Consider the following 18,289-nt stretch of genomic DNA (forward strand, 5'->3'; position numbering starts at 1 on the left):
AATTAATCTAATTAATTTACTAACATTTTGTTTCATACCATAAATTATTTTAATAATAGATAAATTAATACATTTTATGTTAACTTAATCACCTAATTAATCTAATTAATTTACTAACATTTTGTTTCATACCATAAATTATTTTAATAATAGATAATTTAGCACATGTAACGGAAACATAATATTAATATTTTACATTGGAAAATAGATTCTAGTTAGCGTATCCGCGGCGGTGGCGTCCGTCCGTCCGTGCCGCTGAGCACAAGCTCTTCCGTCCGCCGCTGCGAGCTGTCCGTCCGTGCCGCTGAGCAGCCTTACGTGGCACGTCCTGATTGGCCAACGGCTTAGCCGTTGGCAAATTCGAATTTTCTTTTTTTTTAAAAAAAAAAATCATAAATAATTAGAAATAATATATAAAAAAAATGGATTCCCAGAAAAATAGAGCCGTTTTTGGACTTTTTTTTTTATTTTTGTTATTTTTTTTAATCCCAAAATCATCTATAAATACACACATTCATCATCCACTTTTCACATCAAATTATCTCACATTCAAACTAAATCAAATACATCTTCCTCTCTCACATCAAATTATCTCCCATTCAAAATCATCTATATAATTTTTTATTTTCAGTATTTTAATTATGTAATTTTTAATTTTTAGGATTTTAATTATGTAATTTTTAATTATTTTATAATTTGTAATATTATTCCGGGTATTTTTAATGCATTTTAATATTGTGGAAATGTTTTTATTTAAATTGAATAATAGAATGGTGGGACCCTTGAGGTGGGCCCGGACCCACTTTTACTCCTTGTCCTTAGCTAAGATCACAACACCCACATCCGTGCTCTTAGCTAAGGACAAGCTCAAGGGTCCCACCATTCTATTATTCAATTTAAATACTCCAATTATTAAAAATATTTCTATATTATAAAAATACATTAAAAAATAAAAATTACATAATTAAAATCCTAAAAAATAAAAATGACATAATTAAAATACTAAAAAATAAAAATACATAAATTAAAATCGTAGAAAATATAAAAATACATAATTAAAATCCTACAAATTAAAAATTACACACGTGGAAGACTAGTCCTCTAACCCCAATTGCCTCTTGAGACCCCGAATCATTTGCTCATGTGTTGCAAGTTGATATGGAGTCATCTTAGACGTATCGTTCATATAGAATTGACCCAAGAGGGTCCACAACCTGTTGTTCGGGGGTGGAGGAGGCACAAAGGGAGCGGGGGCGGGGGCGGGGGCGGATGGAGTCGAGGCGCGGCGGCGGGTGGTCATCGCCTTCTTCTTTCCGACCGGCCGGCGGGAATTGCTCGGGCCAGCGTCGGGGCTACCCAAGTTAGCTCCGGCAAGCTGGGTAGCCACGTCATCGGAGGCTCCGTCGGATAGGGCTACCGACCTTGACCGTTTGCTGGAGGAGCTAGAGGAGGATGCTACTATGCCGTCTCTATACTTTGGATGTTGGCGTCCCTCCTGCCAACAATCGAGGTACTTGAACGGTTTGAACTCCGTGCGTTGGTAGGTCGCCAAGGCGGAAGTGATGATGTCGAGATCGCTCGTGCCGCTCCCCGCCGACCGCTCTTCCTGGAGGTAAATCCCCTGGAACTTCCCGATTGCCTCTTTGCATCTGTAGACGCAATTGCGAACCATACTATCATTACAATAGATGGTTCCCCCCGGCCGAGTTTCATTGTAAAGACGAGTGATGCGCCACCAATACGTTTCCTCGGTCTGGTTCGTGCCAACTTCCGGATCTTCGGAGACTGCCAAGTAGGCTTTGAACATCGCCATCATCTCACCCGGAGTGTACGGGGTGCGGGTGCCACGAACAGGAGGAGTAGGAGCAGAAGTAGGAGTAGGAGTAGAGCTGTTGCTCCCTCCCGATCCGGGTTCGGGTGCCCACCCGAACCCGGAGGCGTCTAGGTCGTGCACCGGGTAAGGACGGTAGCCACCCGGAGCTTGCGAACCTTGGGTTTGAGGAGGGGCCGTAAATTGCATTTTCGGACTAAATCCGGCCTCGGAGTCAAACCAATCGTGGTTCCAACCGCGATTGCCGGAGGGGTGATCGCCGGAGCCGGACATTGTGTAGTGTGGTGGGAATTTAGGTGAGAGAGTATGAGGAAAAAAGATGAGAGAATGTAGATGATGATAGAATAGATGAGAATGTGATTTTTTTGTGTTGAAGTGGGGGTATTTATAGATGAAAATGTGAATTTTGGGGCAAAAAAATTGAAAAATAAATTAAAAGTGGGAAGAAAACGGATATATTTTTTTTGGGAAGTGGGATTTTTTTTATTTAAAATCATTTTTTTCAATTAATTTCGCATTTAAAAAAAAAAGAAAAATTAAATAAGCCAACGGCTATGCCGTTGGCGAATGAGGCGTCGCCACGTGTGCTGCTCAGCGGCACGGACGTGCTCTTAGCTAACAGTATCGTCGTGCCGCTGGCACGAATGGACAAGCTCCATCAGCGGACGGACGGCACCGTGTTCAGCGGCACGGACGGACGAGCACCGTCCTCTTGACCGCTGCGGATGCTCTTACATATCACCTCTGTACAGCTACTTCCACTTCTATTAATAGTATAACTCATTATTGCAATGTGCGTCTATATATCAAACTATTTCGAAGATCATTCCATTTTTACTTTTAACTCTTAGAAGTCAATTCATAAAGTATAATTAAATTTTGAATTTATTGAATTTTGTTGGTATCGGATAGTGACAAAATGCAAACTTATATATTGTATAAACTCAAAACTCTTCAATGCAACTTTAACACCGTTTCATACAATATCAACACAATGTAAAATTTCAAGATTTTAATGTCAACGCAGTATCAACACAATATCAACACAACATCAATCATTGACTACCGTTGAAATTCTGTTGACATTTTCGTGTTGATGTTTTTTTGTGATCTGTTGACATTTTTCAATGATCCTGATCACGTTTGTATATCCACATGCGTAATATGTACACATGATATATTGTTTGCAAAATTAAGTTAATTAACAATTAACATTCCAGCGTACTTTACAAAAAAACCAAACCCATCTCTAGATCTGTTTTTTTTTTTTTTTTGTATTTGAAAAAAAGTAAAATAATCTTATTTTTCTCTCTTACCCTAACTAAATTATACATATGTATGCGTTGGACTAAGCATGACTGATATAGCCACGTCAGCAGATTAAATCTTAACCATCTTTTTCACAAAAATGAAAAAAGAGGACTCATTACTGTACATAATTCAGCAAATCCATCATATTTAGCATCCCAAAATTCTGTTTCCTTTTTCCAATTTCTGCGAATTTATGGGGGTAAATTTTGGGTAACAATATTCTTGAAACGAGTATGTTGATGTGGAAGAGATTTCAGCTATAAAGATTTGATTTTTTTGGTGTTTCTTTTCATGGGAGTGTAAATGGGTTCACTTGAAACTGGATTGGCATTGAAGAGGGATCATAATTTGCAGCGTTCCTCTTCATCGAGGAGCTCTAGCAGCAGTAATAACATTGGATTTTCGGGGCAAAGGAGCAGATCAAGATTTGCAAGAGCTGTCCTTTTCAAGAAAATGGATTATCTGCAGTTGATTTGCTCCGTTGCTGTTTTCTTCTTCTTCGTTTTCTTCTTCCAGATTTTCTTCTTGCCGGGCTCGGTGATTGAAGATGGGCATAATGGCCGTGATTTGTTTGGGAGGAATGTTGGAGCTGATTCTGAGGGTTTTTCGTTTTTGAAAGGGTTGGATTTTGGTGAAGATTTGAATTTTGAGCCTTTGAATATCATTGAGAAGTTTCGGAAGGAAGGTGGTGTTGGGAATGAGAGTGGAGTTGTGAGATTTGGATACAGAAAACCGAGGATTGCTTTGGTGAGCATTGTAAAGATTTGATTTTTACTGAATTTGATTCCTGTTTATTTGGGATTTTGTGAATTTAGCTAGTAGAGTTGATCTCTGAGCAATGTAGTTGAAATGAACAGCTTTGGGATGTGTGTTTGTGTAGGTTTTTGCTGATCTATGGGTTGATCAGCATCAAATACTAATGGCTACTGTTGCTACGGCTTTGATGGAGATTGGATATGAAATTGAGGTGATAATTTGTTAGTTCTTTCCATTTCATATTTCTTGTAATCGAATTGTACCGGGCACAGTTCTATGTTATAAAGTTATAATCAAGATGGAATGTAGATGGCTCTGTGCCTATGCCTTGTCAATGTTGTCAAAGATCATTTGGTTTTGATGATTTCAAAATTTTAACCTTTTTACTAATATGATCATGCTAAGTACTTATATGTAAGTTCCTACAATGCATTCTGAAAAACGCTGTAAGTAACATGCATATGTTTGCTTGAGTTACCATAGTGAGCTGAGATGAGGGGAAGAACGATAGTATTTTTTTGGGTGCTCTACATAGCACTGCAATGTATTCAGTCTAACCTAACCTTGACTTGATATGATGATGTTGACTAAGTTTCTTAAAATCTTTACTATTCTACTTTTCCTATTTGATTGGAACTAGTATGATAAATATTTTTGTGCTAAATGTTTGCAGCCTCTAATAGCTGTAGAAGCTTATCATTTTTTGGATTTGGTGCATACCTAAATCCTTTTCTTGGATAAGTAATTAAGAAGAATACCATTGAAAACATTGATTATTTGGAAGTACTATGTTTTAATTTAGCAGGAATTTGCTTTAAAGCTGTGTTTTCGGGCCTAATGTTAGAGGGAGTGGATCTTTGGGATCAATATTTTGGGTACAAAATCATAATTTTGGCTGGATATCATCTTGCTTAGGAGGCAACTTTGATAAAGGTGATAACTATGCCAAAAACAGAATCTGAGTTTTGTGGACTTATATCTGATTGTTTTTATCACTGTTGCTGTTGTTTCCCTTAAACCTGAGTCGGAACTTGAGCTGGAAACAGACATTAATATGCTCTTTGTCTTTCCAGGTATTCACAATGGAAAATGGTCCAGCACGTGCTATCTGGAGAAATATAAGTGTTACTGTCGGCACCGCTGACAATAATATGAAGTTTGCTGTAGATTGGCTGGAGTATGCATATTTCCCTTGACTTCATGTTAATAAATTCTTCATTATCTTTGGGATTCAACTGCTATAATATTTGAAATTTATGACTGTAGTTACACTTGGACCTGCCCACCATTCTCATGTCTCTAAAATAACTTATTTCCGTGCTGTCCAGTTGGCAAAGAGATTCGTCATGGAAAATTATATATTGATTCCTATTCTCTATTACATTTTTAATTTGATTTTTTTCTCCAATTGTTTTCTTTCATTATTCACGCTTCATAAAGTTCTAAGGTTGCAATTTATCTTTGTTGTTTGATGTATTTATAAGTACTTTGGGTTCAAGAACTTATTCAGCTCCGGCTGTATTAGGATATCGGGGATTCAGGAAAGAAGCCAAAATATGATGGTAGATGTTCTAATCTTCTTTTTCTTTTGCAGCTATGATGCTGTTCTTGTGAATTCTCTTAATGCTGCAGGGTTCTTATCTTGGTAAGCAACACCGTTTTATTTTGTATCCATTTTAATTTATCTTGTGACAGTTTGAGTTTTGTTGTTGACTATATCTTTTTGCCGATAACATAAAATGCTTTACTCCTTACAGTCTTATGCAGGATCCTTTCAAACATGTTCCTGTTGTATGGACCATCCATGAACAAGCACTAGCAAACCGATTAAGACAATATGTTTCGAGTGGCCAAAGTGAGCTGATCGATATGTGGAGAAAATACTTCAGCAGGGCCACTGTTGTTGTCTTCCCAAACTATATTCTGCTGGTAAGCACGTTTTACTTGTTATAATCTACTACCAACTAAAAAAAGAGTTCTTAAATAATTACTAGGAGTAAACATGAAAGTTTTACCCTTTCGAGTGGTTATGGAGGGGGATACAAAGCCTGAAACAATTTGTTGCCAATTTTAGTTCTCATGAATGAATATTGTTGTTGAGTGTAACTATGAAAATGAGAGGATGCTACAGTGATTTACATGACCAATTCCTAGATACAATGCAGATAGCGTATTCAATGTGTGATCCTGGAAATTACTTTGTCATTTCGGGCTCCCCTGAAGAAGCTTGGAGAGCTGATACGCAAAGGGCTTTAGTAAAAGAGAATTTACCACCGAATGTGGAGTATGAACCAGATGATTTTGTTGTTGCAGTTGTGGGGAGTCAATTATCATACAGAGGATTGTGGCTCGAGCATGCGTTTGTCTTAAAGGCTTTATACACGCTATATAAGGACTTTGGTGATTCAAGCTCCCGTCTTAAAATCATAATCTCAACTGGCGACTCCACTAGCAACTACAGTAGTATCGTGGAGGTGAGAATATAATTTATCTTTAAACTGCTATCACATTCACGGAGACCTTGCAAGACGCAAGCACATTTTGATAATGCAATTGATGAAATGGAGGGAGGCTGCCGTTTTTCAATCCTTCTATACTAATAGACTGAATTTCTTGCTGCAGACCATTGCCCTAAAATTTGGATTTCCAAAGGATACGGTGAAGCATGTTGCTATGGACCAAAACATAGACACTGTGATAGACACAGCTGATCTCGTAGTGTACGGATCCTTCCTTAAAGAGCATTCGTTCCCCGGTGTTTTGCTGAAAGCTATGTGTTTCGAGAAACCTATAGTAGCTCCAGATCTACCTGCTACAAGGAAATATGTAAGCATAATAATCATAATCATCTTGATTGGTAAATTTAGCGGAGTATACATTTATTATTTTTTAAATTTCCCTGCTTAATGGATTGATGAATATCTTAGGTAAGTGACAAGGTAAATGGATACCTTTTTCCAAAGGACGATATGAGGGCTCTGATACGTATCTTGTTGCAAGTGGTTTCAAATGGTAAACTCTCAGTTTCAGCTCAGAATGTTGCATCAAATGGAAAACATACAGCTAAAAACTTAATGGTCTCGGGAAGTGTGGATGGATATGCTTCACTATTGGAGAACATCCTTACGCTTCCATCCGAAGTAGCTCTACCCCTGGCTGCCAAAAGCATTCCCAACAAACTGAAAACTGAATGGCAATGGTCTCTTTTCGAAGCTATTTTGGACATCCATTCTCCTAGCAAAGACACTGTGGAGTCTGTAGACAAGATTGAGAAACTATTTGATCATACGAACGGAGAGAACTCTGTGTCGTTGATATCACGGAATGAAACATTTTTGTATTCCATATGGGAAGAGCAAAAGAACATGGATATTGCTTACATGAGAAAGAACAGAGAGGATGCAGAGGTAAGTAAACCTGGTTTTTGCCACTCTCTATGAAATCGAGCATGATATATTATGTACTTGGGCTTCTTTAGTTTGCTGAGTCATATTTCTTTTGGTGAACCTGATGCAGTTGAAGGATAGGACAGATCAGCCTCGAGGCAAATGGGATGAAATATATCGAAGTGTCAGGAGGGTTGAACGTACGTTGCACGAAAGGGATGAAGGAGAACTTGAAAGAACTGGCCAACCGCTATGTATTTACGAACCTTACTTTGGAGCTGGAACATGGCCCTTCTTGCACCGCACTTCATTATATAGAGGGATTGGGCTGGTGAGTACTCGACTCATGCACCATGTATTTTTCCTGTTTGCTGTCAGCTTACTAACATTCGGCTGATGCAATGTGTGAATGCATTGGCTAGTCCACGAGAGGTAGAAGGCCTGGAGCTGATGATGTGGATGGGCCTTCTCGTCTCTCTTTGTTGAATAATGCCTACTATCGAGATGTATTAGGAGAATATGGAGCCTTCTTTGCAATTGCTAACCGGATTGACCGCATTCATAAGAATGCTTGGATAGGATTTCAGTTCTGGAGAGCTACAGCACACATGGTACCTTTATTCTTCTCTCTAAGCATTACATGGCTAACTCTTATTTTGTCACAAATCTTTTTCAACTCTAGATTAACTGAAGAACTTTGGTTGATTATTTATTTCTTGATCTATAGAAGTAACATTGTTCGAGTAATTAAACAGGTATCTCTGTCCAAGACTGCTGAAAAGTCATTGTTGGACGCTGTAGAAGCACGAAAGCATGGAGACACTTTGTACTTCTGGGCCCGGCTCGACAAGGACCCTAGAAACCCATTGAAACAGGATTTTTGGTCATTCTGCAATGCTATAAATGCCGGGAATTGCCAGTAAGTATTCTCGTGTTGATCTTATCACTTTCAAGTCAATTTCATCCCACACATGGCAGAAGAAATAATGCGATTAGTGTGTATAGTCTCGGATCACTCCCACGTTAGTATTTGCTATTTTCTCAAAGTATTGGCACGAGATTCGGTTCGTATGTGCATTGGACCTGATATATTTTTTGCCGTGGCTATCAGGTCTGTGTTCTTGGAGACTCTGAAACAGATGTATGGCATAAAACATAACTTGACTTCTTTACCCGTCATGCCATCGAGTGATGGCACTTGGTCTGTCATGCATTCATGGGCTCTTCCTACTAAGTCCTTCTTGGAGTTCGTCATGTTTTCAAGGTTTCAACTTTTTCAAAATCCTGTTCCGATAAGATTCCAACAGACAAACATATCTTTTAACAAGCTACTTTTTTGTCGATTTATAGAATCTTTGTGGATGCACTTGATGCACAATTCCACGAGGATCACCAAAAGACCGAGCTCTGCTGTCTTGGTGTATCGAAGGTACTAATCCTTTAACCATCATCGATAAAGATGAGATTTTTCTTGTGAATATCCTCTCAACATACATGTTATCTGAAATGTATCAGGACAAGCACTGCTACTCTCGTTTGCTTGAATTGCTCGTAAACGTTTGGGCATACCATAGTGCGAGAAGAATGGTGTACGTAGACCCAGAGACGGGTTTTATGCAGGAGCAGCACGGGCTGAAAAGCCGGAGGGGTCAGATGTGGATCAAGTGGTTTCAGTTCTCCACTCTTAAAGCCATGGACGAGGACTTGGCCGAGGAATCTGACACGGATCGTTCATACAGACGACGGCTGTGGCCATCAACGGGTGAAATAGTATGGCAAGGTACCTATGAGAAGGAGAGGAGTCGGAAAAACCGAGAGAAGGAGAAGAAGAGGCAACAGAGTGAGGCTAAGAGGGACCGGAGGAATAGACGGGGCAGTCGTCAGAAACCGATCGGAAAGTATGTGAAGCCGGTGGCAGAGGCGACGAAAGCGAATGCCACGGATCTTGCTTTGAGGTAGCACTAATATGTTCATACTAATTATTTTGGAGTAACCATTGTTTCTATTCTTTTAGGATCAAGATTTCTTCCCTTCCCCTTTTTATTTGGTCATTTTTTTTGTCAATTGTAAATGGTAGATTAGTTTCTAAACTATAACTACATTTTATGCATCAACACTCCCCATCTTGAAAATTTGGTACTTCTTGTACCTTTAGAGAAAAATTGATATTAAGTCCTAATTTTGAAGAATGAATTCTGTTTATTCTTTGGATGAACGTACTCTTTTATTTTGATAAATTAAGCTTTTATTTCCTTTAATAACGTGAGAGGTTTAAAATTGGTCGATTTGGGTCGGGCTGCAGTTTGAGCCCATCGGGCCACTACGTGTGGCCCAAACATGCGTAACATCTCCCTTCGTTCAATTAAATATTAATAATGTCATTTATAATCTCAATCTAAAAAATGTTTAAACTTTTAACAAGTGGAGATCTGATTTAGCCTTAAAAATTGCATTTGATAATATGCGTTATGGCTTTGAGAATTATTAGTGAGACGAGAATGTTGATAAGCATGCAGAAGCAGAATATGTAGAATAAATAAAAGAATTACTATTTGCTTGTAGATTATTGGATTTTGATCTAGTTATATAAAGTCAAAAGCAAAACATTGAAATTTTTATTTGAATGAACTTTCAATTTCGTCTGATTTGATAACATGTTGCATGAATGAATTTTAGTTAAAATGTTAATGGTTTCTACAGTATTTTATTCTTCTTTTAAAATGAAATGTTTATATATTTATTTCAATATTTATATGACATCTTGACCAATAAATTCAAACACAACAAGACACGATTACATAGAGATGTGTTCATGACACGTTTATATTAACACAAAATGTTTAGAAAATACAGAAATTTATATTAATACTACAAAATATAAATCAAGAAAAGAAAAGGCTCGTCATTCTACCTGACTGACTGCTAGTTTATTGATGCACAACAGGGAAAGATTGGATGATAAGATACAGCCAACTACTAGTTAATGATTGATCGAAAGAGGATGTCCATATCCATAGACTCTAACCTGATGCAAAATCTGAAACGATCTAGATTATAGTTTGGTCGAGGAGTTATGCGCCCGTCCTCAACTTTGGTGTCTTTTGCTTCACAAAGAAAGCTGAGAGCACACTCCTGCTGCGAACAGGGGGTCGAACTATTTCTCTTTGTGTAAGATTGTCAAATGACCGGAATGGAGTCAGAGGTTTCGAGCCCTCAAAAGCATCCTGCAAGTGAATGGAAAGAACTGTTAGGTTTAACACAAAAAAACCAACAACGACAGCAGCTGGATGTTGTCTCAATGAAGAGCCTACTGATTTTAAGCCATAAGGTCCATGTAATATTTTAATATAGACACATTTTCTGGAATTAACACAAGTCAAGCTGGCCTAATTGCCCAAATTTAAGAAATGTAAAAGACCAAAGACAGAGATATCCAAGTGTCTTGTGAAAAAGAGAAGTACGCTTAAATTTAGAATATTCTGTAGTTATTTTAACTTGACCTGTTGTACAACACCCAGTTTTTGCATCGCTGCACTTGAAGCCGGTGTGGATTTCATCCGTGCATTCTCTTCAATATCTAGCCGATCAAGACAAAGTTTGACAATTTAAATACTGCTTCAACGACATAATGTTGCATTAACCAGAGCAAGACAAGTCCCACTGTAATATTTGCATACCTGACATGCTGGGTATCCCAGAGGTTCTCCCATATGTTTGCGAGTTTTCATTGCTGAAAAAAAAAAGCATATATTATCAACATTATGTGCTTGACCATTTGTATCTCAGATTCGGATCATAAGACAAACCTTAAAATACTACGTACAGAGCCTTTCAAAGTTGACTTGGTTTCAGATGCTAAATGCCAAGAGAGAGTTTTTGCGGCTGTAGCACCTAACAAAGTATGCAATAAGGCAAGTTAACCTGCGATTATGTATTATTCCACAGCTGAATGTAAACAACAACAATAAAATGCAGAGCATATCAGTCACCTGCATGATAAAGACGGGCTCTTGCCAGTGCAGGTTGCCTAGGATCAGTCTGTATATGTGGGTTAAAGTGCACCTTCTTGTTCACAGAATCTGGCTCAGGTAAAAGCCAAATAAAATTAACAGGAAAAATTAAAAGAAATAGAAACTTAGCAAATATAGTCATTCTACAATACAATCCTTAGTCTTACTTGGCAAGATATAATGTTTGTGATGCCTTGGGATGATAGCTAATAACTGCTGCTGCCTAAGACCTTCTTTTTCCGTATATATTTGGCATGTAAGCAGTTGCTGCAGAGAAAACGCATTTCTGAGTCTCGATAACATGTTCGTGATCAATAAATATTAGTATCTGACCTACCTGATTTAGACAAGTAACTTTAAGCTCCATTGATGAGATGTCTGATGTCTGTTGTTCCAGGATATCACCCAGCTTGTAAGCAACAGTACCAAGGTGGTCGATAGCATTCACTAGAGCTCGTACAGCATAATCCTTAAGATTGTCCAACACCCTAATGCAGAAAAATACTAATTATAAGCTAAAACATTCATGACAAATAGAAACACAGACCCGGTAACAGCTTTTACAGAAAAATTTTCAATTCTTGATTGTGAACCAAAGCAACTCATACCGAATACCACAAAAATCAGCACTCCATTCTTTACAATCATCAGAAAATTATGGATTGAGATAAGTATGCTGGATTTGAAATGAATGGATGAAGCTCCTAAATCCATTCTCGAATCCTTCAAAACCAAACACAAACCTAGATAATACGGCGATGGACTCACATTTGTTTTTCCTCACTGTGAAGGTAGGACTTCTCACAGTATTCTGCAGCAGAGTATAGTTGAGGCCTGAGGTTCTTGAGATCCTGCATTGGCCAAACAACAACATTTAAATACTCCATTAAATTTAGTAAAACCATGAGAGAGTGATGCCTGGATAGCGAATTTTTGCGAGCAATTCTCTACCAGCCAATCAATCAAGTAGAAATTTCAAACAATTCATCTATACTTTTCAATTTTAAAGAACAATTATCATTACAAAGCACAGCATATCTGCGTACTTCTAATTTTTATAAAAACAAACAAAAGTACTAAAGCTGAAATCAAAGTTCAAATAAATGAAACAGTATATTAAATTTCTCCAGCTTAATTTCAGGATTCAATCCGGATTATAGCATCTCATCCTATTTTTCTAGCTCCTCCTTCTCTGCTACAAAAGGTCATATGATCCAAAATAAAACGAAAAAAAAAACGCAAAAAAACGAAGTCAACTAGAAATCACCAAGCAAAAACGCAAACCAGTTGATCTCAGATCTGAGCTCACAATCTCGAACCGAATCTCAGAAACAAACAAAACCTCACCTGTAATGCAGTAACAAAGCTCTTACTTCTCTCCATGGACACCGCGTCGAACCTGAGGCTCCGGTTCTCCGCTCGAGCTCCCTCCGCCTCCATTAACAGCACAGATTCCACTCAGCTTTCGAGAGACTTCTCCTGAAACTCAATCAATAAATCCGCTACACCATCACACACACAGAAAAAGTGCCTTTTCACCGCCAAAAAAGAACTCCGGAAACAGAAATGCTGAATTATTAAGCAATGATTTGTGAAACAAGTAAAATAGGTATGGAATTTTGGTGAAGTGTGAGAAATTTGGTGAAGCAACCCGGGAAGTGAGTGAGGTGTAGTTGTAAATTGGGAAGGAAGTTAGAGAAAGAGGTAAAAGGATGAAAGCGACGTCGTTGGTATTTATTTGATGACGAAGAAAGGTAGTTGAATTCAATCGGTGGGGCATTCAATTTTGTACTCCATCCGTCCCCGATTAAGAGTCACAATTTGACCAAGCACGAATTTTAAGAAATGTAACGAAAAGTTCGTTGAAAAAGTTAGTGGAATGTGAGACATATTTTTTAATATTATTTTTATAATAAAATGTGAGAAAATTGAGTTATGGAATACGTGACCTACTTACTATTTATGGTAAAAATGAAGTGTGACTCTTAATTAGTGACGGACCAAAATGGAAAAGTGTGACTCTTAATTGGGGACGGTGGAAGTATTTCATTAATAATGAACTTTTAAATGATCGTCTTATTCTTCAATTATGTATTTATAAAGACATGATGATTGATGAATATTTAAATTATGATATTATTAATTCGGATTGAATTCCGAATTAAATCCATGTAATTATTCATAGATTTACAATTAACTTGTTGCGGGCGTGTAGGGGTGCTTCATAATCAGATAAATGAATGCATCTTCTTAATGAACAAGAAAATTAAGGCTACACTATCCATTTCCGATAAACACACACTACAGAGCACAAAGGGAGAACTTGTTCGAGCAATCTGTGAGCTTTTTGGCCTCGGCATCTTTCGGATCCTCTGCTTCTCAATTCTCAATACCAGCGACAGGTTCAAGCCAGGCAAGCTCGGTTTTTGCTAAATGTGCCACCAGAAAGCTCATTTGTAACTCACTCTAATCTGCCAAGAGGGGATTCAGCAGCGTATTTATCCACCAACCAGAGACCGTAGTCACGAAATCGCTTGGTCTTCTTCTCAAAACCAATTATGTAGTTGTTGTGAATGATTACATGCATCCCTTCGGTTTCACGTGCCCATGTCTTGTTTCTGAAGTACAAACCACCGGTGGGGAATGCTTTTTGAGGCAGAAGGTACACATCCACCTGAAATGAGATCAAACCGTATAAATATGTCAATCACAGCATGAATTATTTTATAGGTACCTATCTAAGCTACAAGAGTGGTTCGTATGAATAAAGGGTGTAAAACGTAACAGGATCCATCCATGAGTATTTAAACCCAGCAAAATTCTACAAGAAGACAAGAATAGCTAGGGTCGCTATGACCTCCACGATTCAAGAGAATCAGCAAGAGAAATAACTAAAGATTAAAGTGTTATCTGCACTAGACAGGTCAACGACAATGTTGTCATTGTGCATGACATTTTCATGCTCACGAAATTGGCAAGCTTCACTGAAAAGATCAGTGATTATCAAAACTAAAGAACAAGAAATTGATGATAGATAAAGATATGAAGTCAAGTAACAAGCAAGCAATTGGATAATCAGTAACATTAACGAGATAAGATTAGAGGTTTCTTATAAGAGTATCCTGAGGTGACTAATAGACAGTTTCAGAACATTGACTTGGACATAGATCCTGAGGTAGCATCTTAAACCTCGGTAAAACAGCGCAGCTACTGATAACATGTAGCTGCTCTAATTTCTTCAAGTGTAATATGGTTCTGACCGCTACCCCAGCACAAGTTAGATTGACAATATGCCTAAAGCTCAAAAGAGTAAGAGCTGACAAGAGATACATCTTGATTAATTTTCTACATATATCTCTTACCACTTCTAACCAATAACCATAACAGATCTAATAAGTAATAACGGAATGTATCACTAAAGAAATTATTGGTCAGTCATGCCCCCTACACTCTCCCTGCTCCTGTAGAATTGCAGAAGTAATAGTGAGTGCATATTTACCTGCCCAGCAGTTTTATTCAATGCCCAATTAAAGGCTGGCTGGTCATTGGCCTTCTTTGCCCTAGACCAAGGTTGGTCCTTTAGTTCTTCAATCCACTTCTTCATAAGTAATTTTGCTCCAACAGTAGGACGGAGATAAATCAGGCAGCTACAGATGTATGTACGACCCTTTTTTCCTGGAGGCGGCAAATCATGAGAATGATTAAGAGGTTTCACCTGGCAGTTTCATTGGGAAGAAAACGAACACCATTAACATATAGAAGTAGTTCTGTTCGACACAAATTTATTGTAGAATGGCCTTAGAATAATCGTTATTAAGATATTTCCATTATCTATTGATCAATTTAAAAATAAGGAAACTATTCGTAGATTTGTCATAAGATGAAGTTTGGATTTGATGATCATGTCGAGTGACTCCAAACAAATTCTTAAAGGAGAAAAAACCTACTCTTGGAGTACGAATGTATTAAACAAGACCAACTGAGAAGAGATTAAATCCAAATTCCAGTTATCTTGACGCAAACAAAATAGTGGATGCTTTCAAAACTGATAACTATGGACTAAGAAGAGGCAGGCGTTCTTACATAAGCCATGTCATCCATGAAGTACACATCATGCTCGCCCTCAAAATACGGAAATGGATCTGCCAACCAAACCATGTCAACATCATTGTACATAACGTTATAGCCAAGTTCCAAAATTTGCAGGAGGTGTTGGGGTCTTCTAGCTGTAAAATTGAAGAAGCCCTGTGTACAACAAAGGATGTTAGCTAGGGCACAAAAGTAAAATGAAATACGCAGGAGCACCATAACTTCAAGGAAATTCAAAATCCAATCACTGACTCTAGCAGAATGCCAAGAACCAGTAGCTTAAGATTCAGCAAGCCAAAACTACGACATACTTTCAAATTCCCAAAACTCGTAAGGAACTCAACCATCAATCACTCATAATCCAAAAAACGCCTTAGTTTTTGCATCAACAACCACAATCTCACATATTAATCTGATAATTGAACAAAATCATGATACCAGATTCAGTTAATCAGCAATCAAAAGCACATAATCAAGTTTATTAGTAAGATTTATCCCCACAGCATAAGAAATGGACCAAAATCTACCAGAATTTTTTAAACACCTAACTTCAAAGGCCACAAAACCACATAAATTACCTGAGACCCAAACTTATGAGCCGCGGCGGCCTCCAACGCCGGAGGCACCAACACAGCGTGCCCTGGCCAGCGCTCATTCACCTTGAAAAGCGTGGCGTAGTCCTCAGCGATCACCAAAACTTGATCGTGATGCTTCTGCCGTTCGATGCTGATGAGCCAGTTGTTGAGGAACGACAAATACGCCTCGCTGACGGCGCAGACGATCAGCGAATTGTTCTTCGCGACGTAGGCAGCCGCATCGGAGAGGGTGTAGGTCCGCCACTTGGAATCGGAGCTCCTGGAAGTGAAGAAAATGAGGGAATCGGGGGAGCGTAGGTGGGGGAAAACTACGCCGACTATTATGAGCAGCGAGAGGAGGAGAAGGAGCGACGCAGGGCCGCGGGTGAGGAAGGCGAGGGCGGAGGTTTTATGGTGATCTTGGCGGGATCTAGGGGACAAATGGTGAGATTCCGGTGAGAGAGGGTAGAGTGGTCTCTGATGCAGAAATGCAGACATTTTCCTTCACATCAATTGCCCTTTGATTTTCAACTTAACTCAAATTCAATTCAATTCTCATACTGAAAGTGAAAGAGAGACAGAGAGAGATGATGTGTTGAGAAGGAATGAATTTGCCGACGGTGCAATTAAGAAATAAAATATTGGGAAAATTACTTTTATTTTACTAATTAAGCAATAAAATTATTCATTGAACTTTTATGGGAAAAGATTTTATGTGTGTAAATAGAATTATTTCTACGGTAATCGTATTAGTATAAAAAGTTTGAATTTATATGAATAATAAAAGATTTAAATATCGTTAACTCGTCGTTCAGGTGAAGTACAAAATATGTCATCATTATTCTACGTTGGTATAAAAAAATTTATTATTATTTTATATTTTATTCACCCTATAATAAAAAGTTAATGGTGTTTGAAACCTATAGTTTAACAGAATTAATATATTAAAGTAAAATGCATGCGAAACTATTTATACTAATATAAAATAAATGCGAAATATTTTGTACACCAATTATGTAGTTATCCCGAAATTTGACGTGCACCGTCGATATCAAAAACTAAAATAAATTTGGCAACATTATTGATATCGACAATATTGATTATAGTTCTTGATAGATCATTACATTTTTAGTACATACAACTAGGGAGGTCAACTGGGCTCCAGTCGGATTCGGGTCAATCCACTCGGATTGTTGGGCTATTTGGGTGTGGGTTATTCGGGCTGTGAATTTTTCGGGTTATAAATTTTTGGCCCTAATCCAAAATCTTCGGGTTTCAAGCTAACCCACGGGCTATTCGGGTCGACAGTAATCTTATATGTTACTTTCTATCAAATCCAATATTCTAAATTATTAAAAAGCATATTGTCGCAAATAGTAAAGTATTGTCAAAGTGATCAAGAGAAAGAAAATAATACTAATTGAAAATTGAAACAAAATAGATAACACATATCGTTTAATTAATAGCACACATGAATCTAACTACTATTAAATGGAAATCATACATTTCATATAACCCAAACTTTCAATTTGATAGAGAAGATATAATTACCATATATTCTTAATATCAATGTTGTATTTAATATTGATATTACCAAATATACTTCATATAAGTATATAATCCAAAATTTTAATTATATTTTTATATTAAATGCTCAACCCGTGGGCTAACCCGCAACCCACCCGGGCCAGCCCGCATAACCCGCCGACCCGAACGGGTTAGCCCGTGTAGCCCGCTTCTGAATATGGGTTGCGATTTTCCGGCCCTAACCCTATGATTTTACCGGGTAACTCGGACCGACCCGTGAGTTTCGGGCTAGATTGACAGCACTGCATACAACCACAAACAATATTGGATATTGGATTCCAACCGAGTTTATTAATAGATCATTACATTTTTTTTATGCAAACTACAAACAAATATTGGATTCCAACCGAATTCAAGTTTATATAATAGTACGACGGTTCCTTTCGAATTTTTTTTTTAGTAAAGGCCAAAATTGGTCCTAAACATATGGTCATTTTACGTTTTTGGTCCTAAACCATTATCTTTTGGATCTTTTGGTTCTGAACATATGAAAATTTGATCATTTTGGTCCTCCGTCAACATTTCCGTTAAAAACTTAGTATGTGCAGTATCCACTGGTTGATCTTCTATCATCAAGATCTGCTGCCCAGTCAGAATCAGAGAAGGCAGGCACAACACCATTTGACTTATGAATTTGAATTCCATAATCCAAGGTTCCAGATAGATATCGAAGAATTCTTTTAACAGCCCTCCAATGTGTATCCAATGGAGAAGACATGTATTGACTAACCTTGTTAACAACAA

At 37.8% G+C, this 18,289-nt stretch overlaps 3 protein-coding genes across 3 annotated transcripts; 1 reads left to right on the forward strand and 2 right to left on the reverse strand.

Annotated features, from left to right (window-relative positions):
• Positions 1–3,336: 3,336 nt before the first annotated feature.
• LOC125202117 lies at positions 3,337–9,486 on the forward strand. Its single transcript, XM_048100461.1, has 14 exons — positions 3,337–3,889; positions 4,023–4,109; positions 4,972–5,075; positions 5,493–5,543; positions 5,656–5,827; positions 6,064–6,372; positions 6,521–6,724; positions 6,826–7,305; positions 7,415–7,615; positions 7,707–7,895; positions 8,040–8,203; positions 8,396–8,548; positions 8,635–8,713; positions 8,800–9,486. The coding sequence occupies exons 1-14, from the start codon at positions 3,446–3,448 to the stop codon at positions 9,241–9,243; spliced, it is 3,081 nt and encodes a 1,026-aa protein (XP_047956418.1). The 5' UTR covers positions 3,337–3,445; the 3' UTR covers positions 9,244–9,486.
• Positions 9,487–10,057: 571 nt separating this feature from the next.
• On the reverse strand, positions 10,058–13,000 carry LOC125203704 (protein ABIL1-like). The gene is made up of 9 exons (XM_048102118.1): positions 12,642–13,000; positions 12,063–12,145; positions 11,632–11,782; positions 11,462–11,561; positions 11,274–11,363; positions 11,091–11,175; positions 10,962–11,014; positions 10,785–10,861; positions 10,058–10,508 (listed from the first exon to the last, which is right to left on the reverse strand). The coding sequence occupies exons 1-9, from the start codon at positions 12,732–12,734 to the stop codon at positions 10,356–10,358; spliced, it is 885 nt and encodes a 294-aa protein (XP_047958075.1). The 5' UTR covers positions 12,735–13,000; the 3' UTR covers positions 10,058–10,355.
• A 527-nt stretch (positions 13,001–13,527) lies between these two features.
• On the reverse strand, positions 13,528–16,563 carry LOC125204743 (UDP-D-xylose:L-fucose alpha-1,3-D-xylosyltransferase MGP4-like). The gene is made up of 4 exons (XM_048103468.1): positions 15,962–16,563; positions 15,378–15,539; positions 14,794–15,009; positions 13,528–13,968 (listed from the first exon to the last, which is right to left on the reverse strand). The coding sequence occupies exons 1-4, from the start codon at positions 16,454–16,456 to the stop codon at positions 13,756–13,758; spliced, it is 1,086 nt and encodes a 361-aa protein (XP_047959425.1). The 5' UTR covers positions 16,457–16,563; the 3' UTR covers positions 13,528–13,755.
• Positions 16,564–18,289: the final 1,726 nt, after the last annotated feature.

Source organism: Salvia hispanica, chromosome 1 (assembly GCF_023119035.1).
Source record: "Salvia hispanica cultivar TCC Black 2014 chromosome 1, UniMelb_Shisp_WGS_1.0, whole genome shotgun sequence".
NCBI classification, from domain to species: Eukaryota; Viridiplantae; Streptophyta; class Magnoliopsida; order Lamiales; family Lamiaceae; genus Salvia; species Salvia hispanica.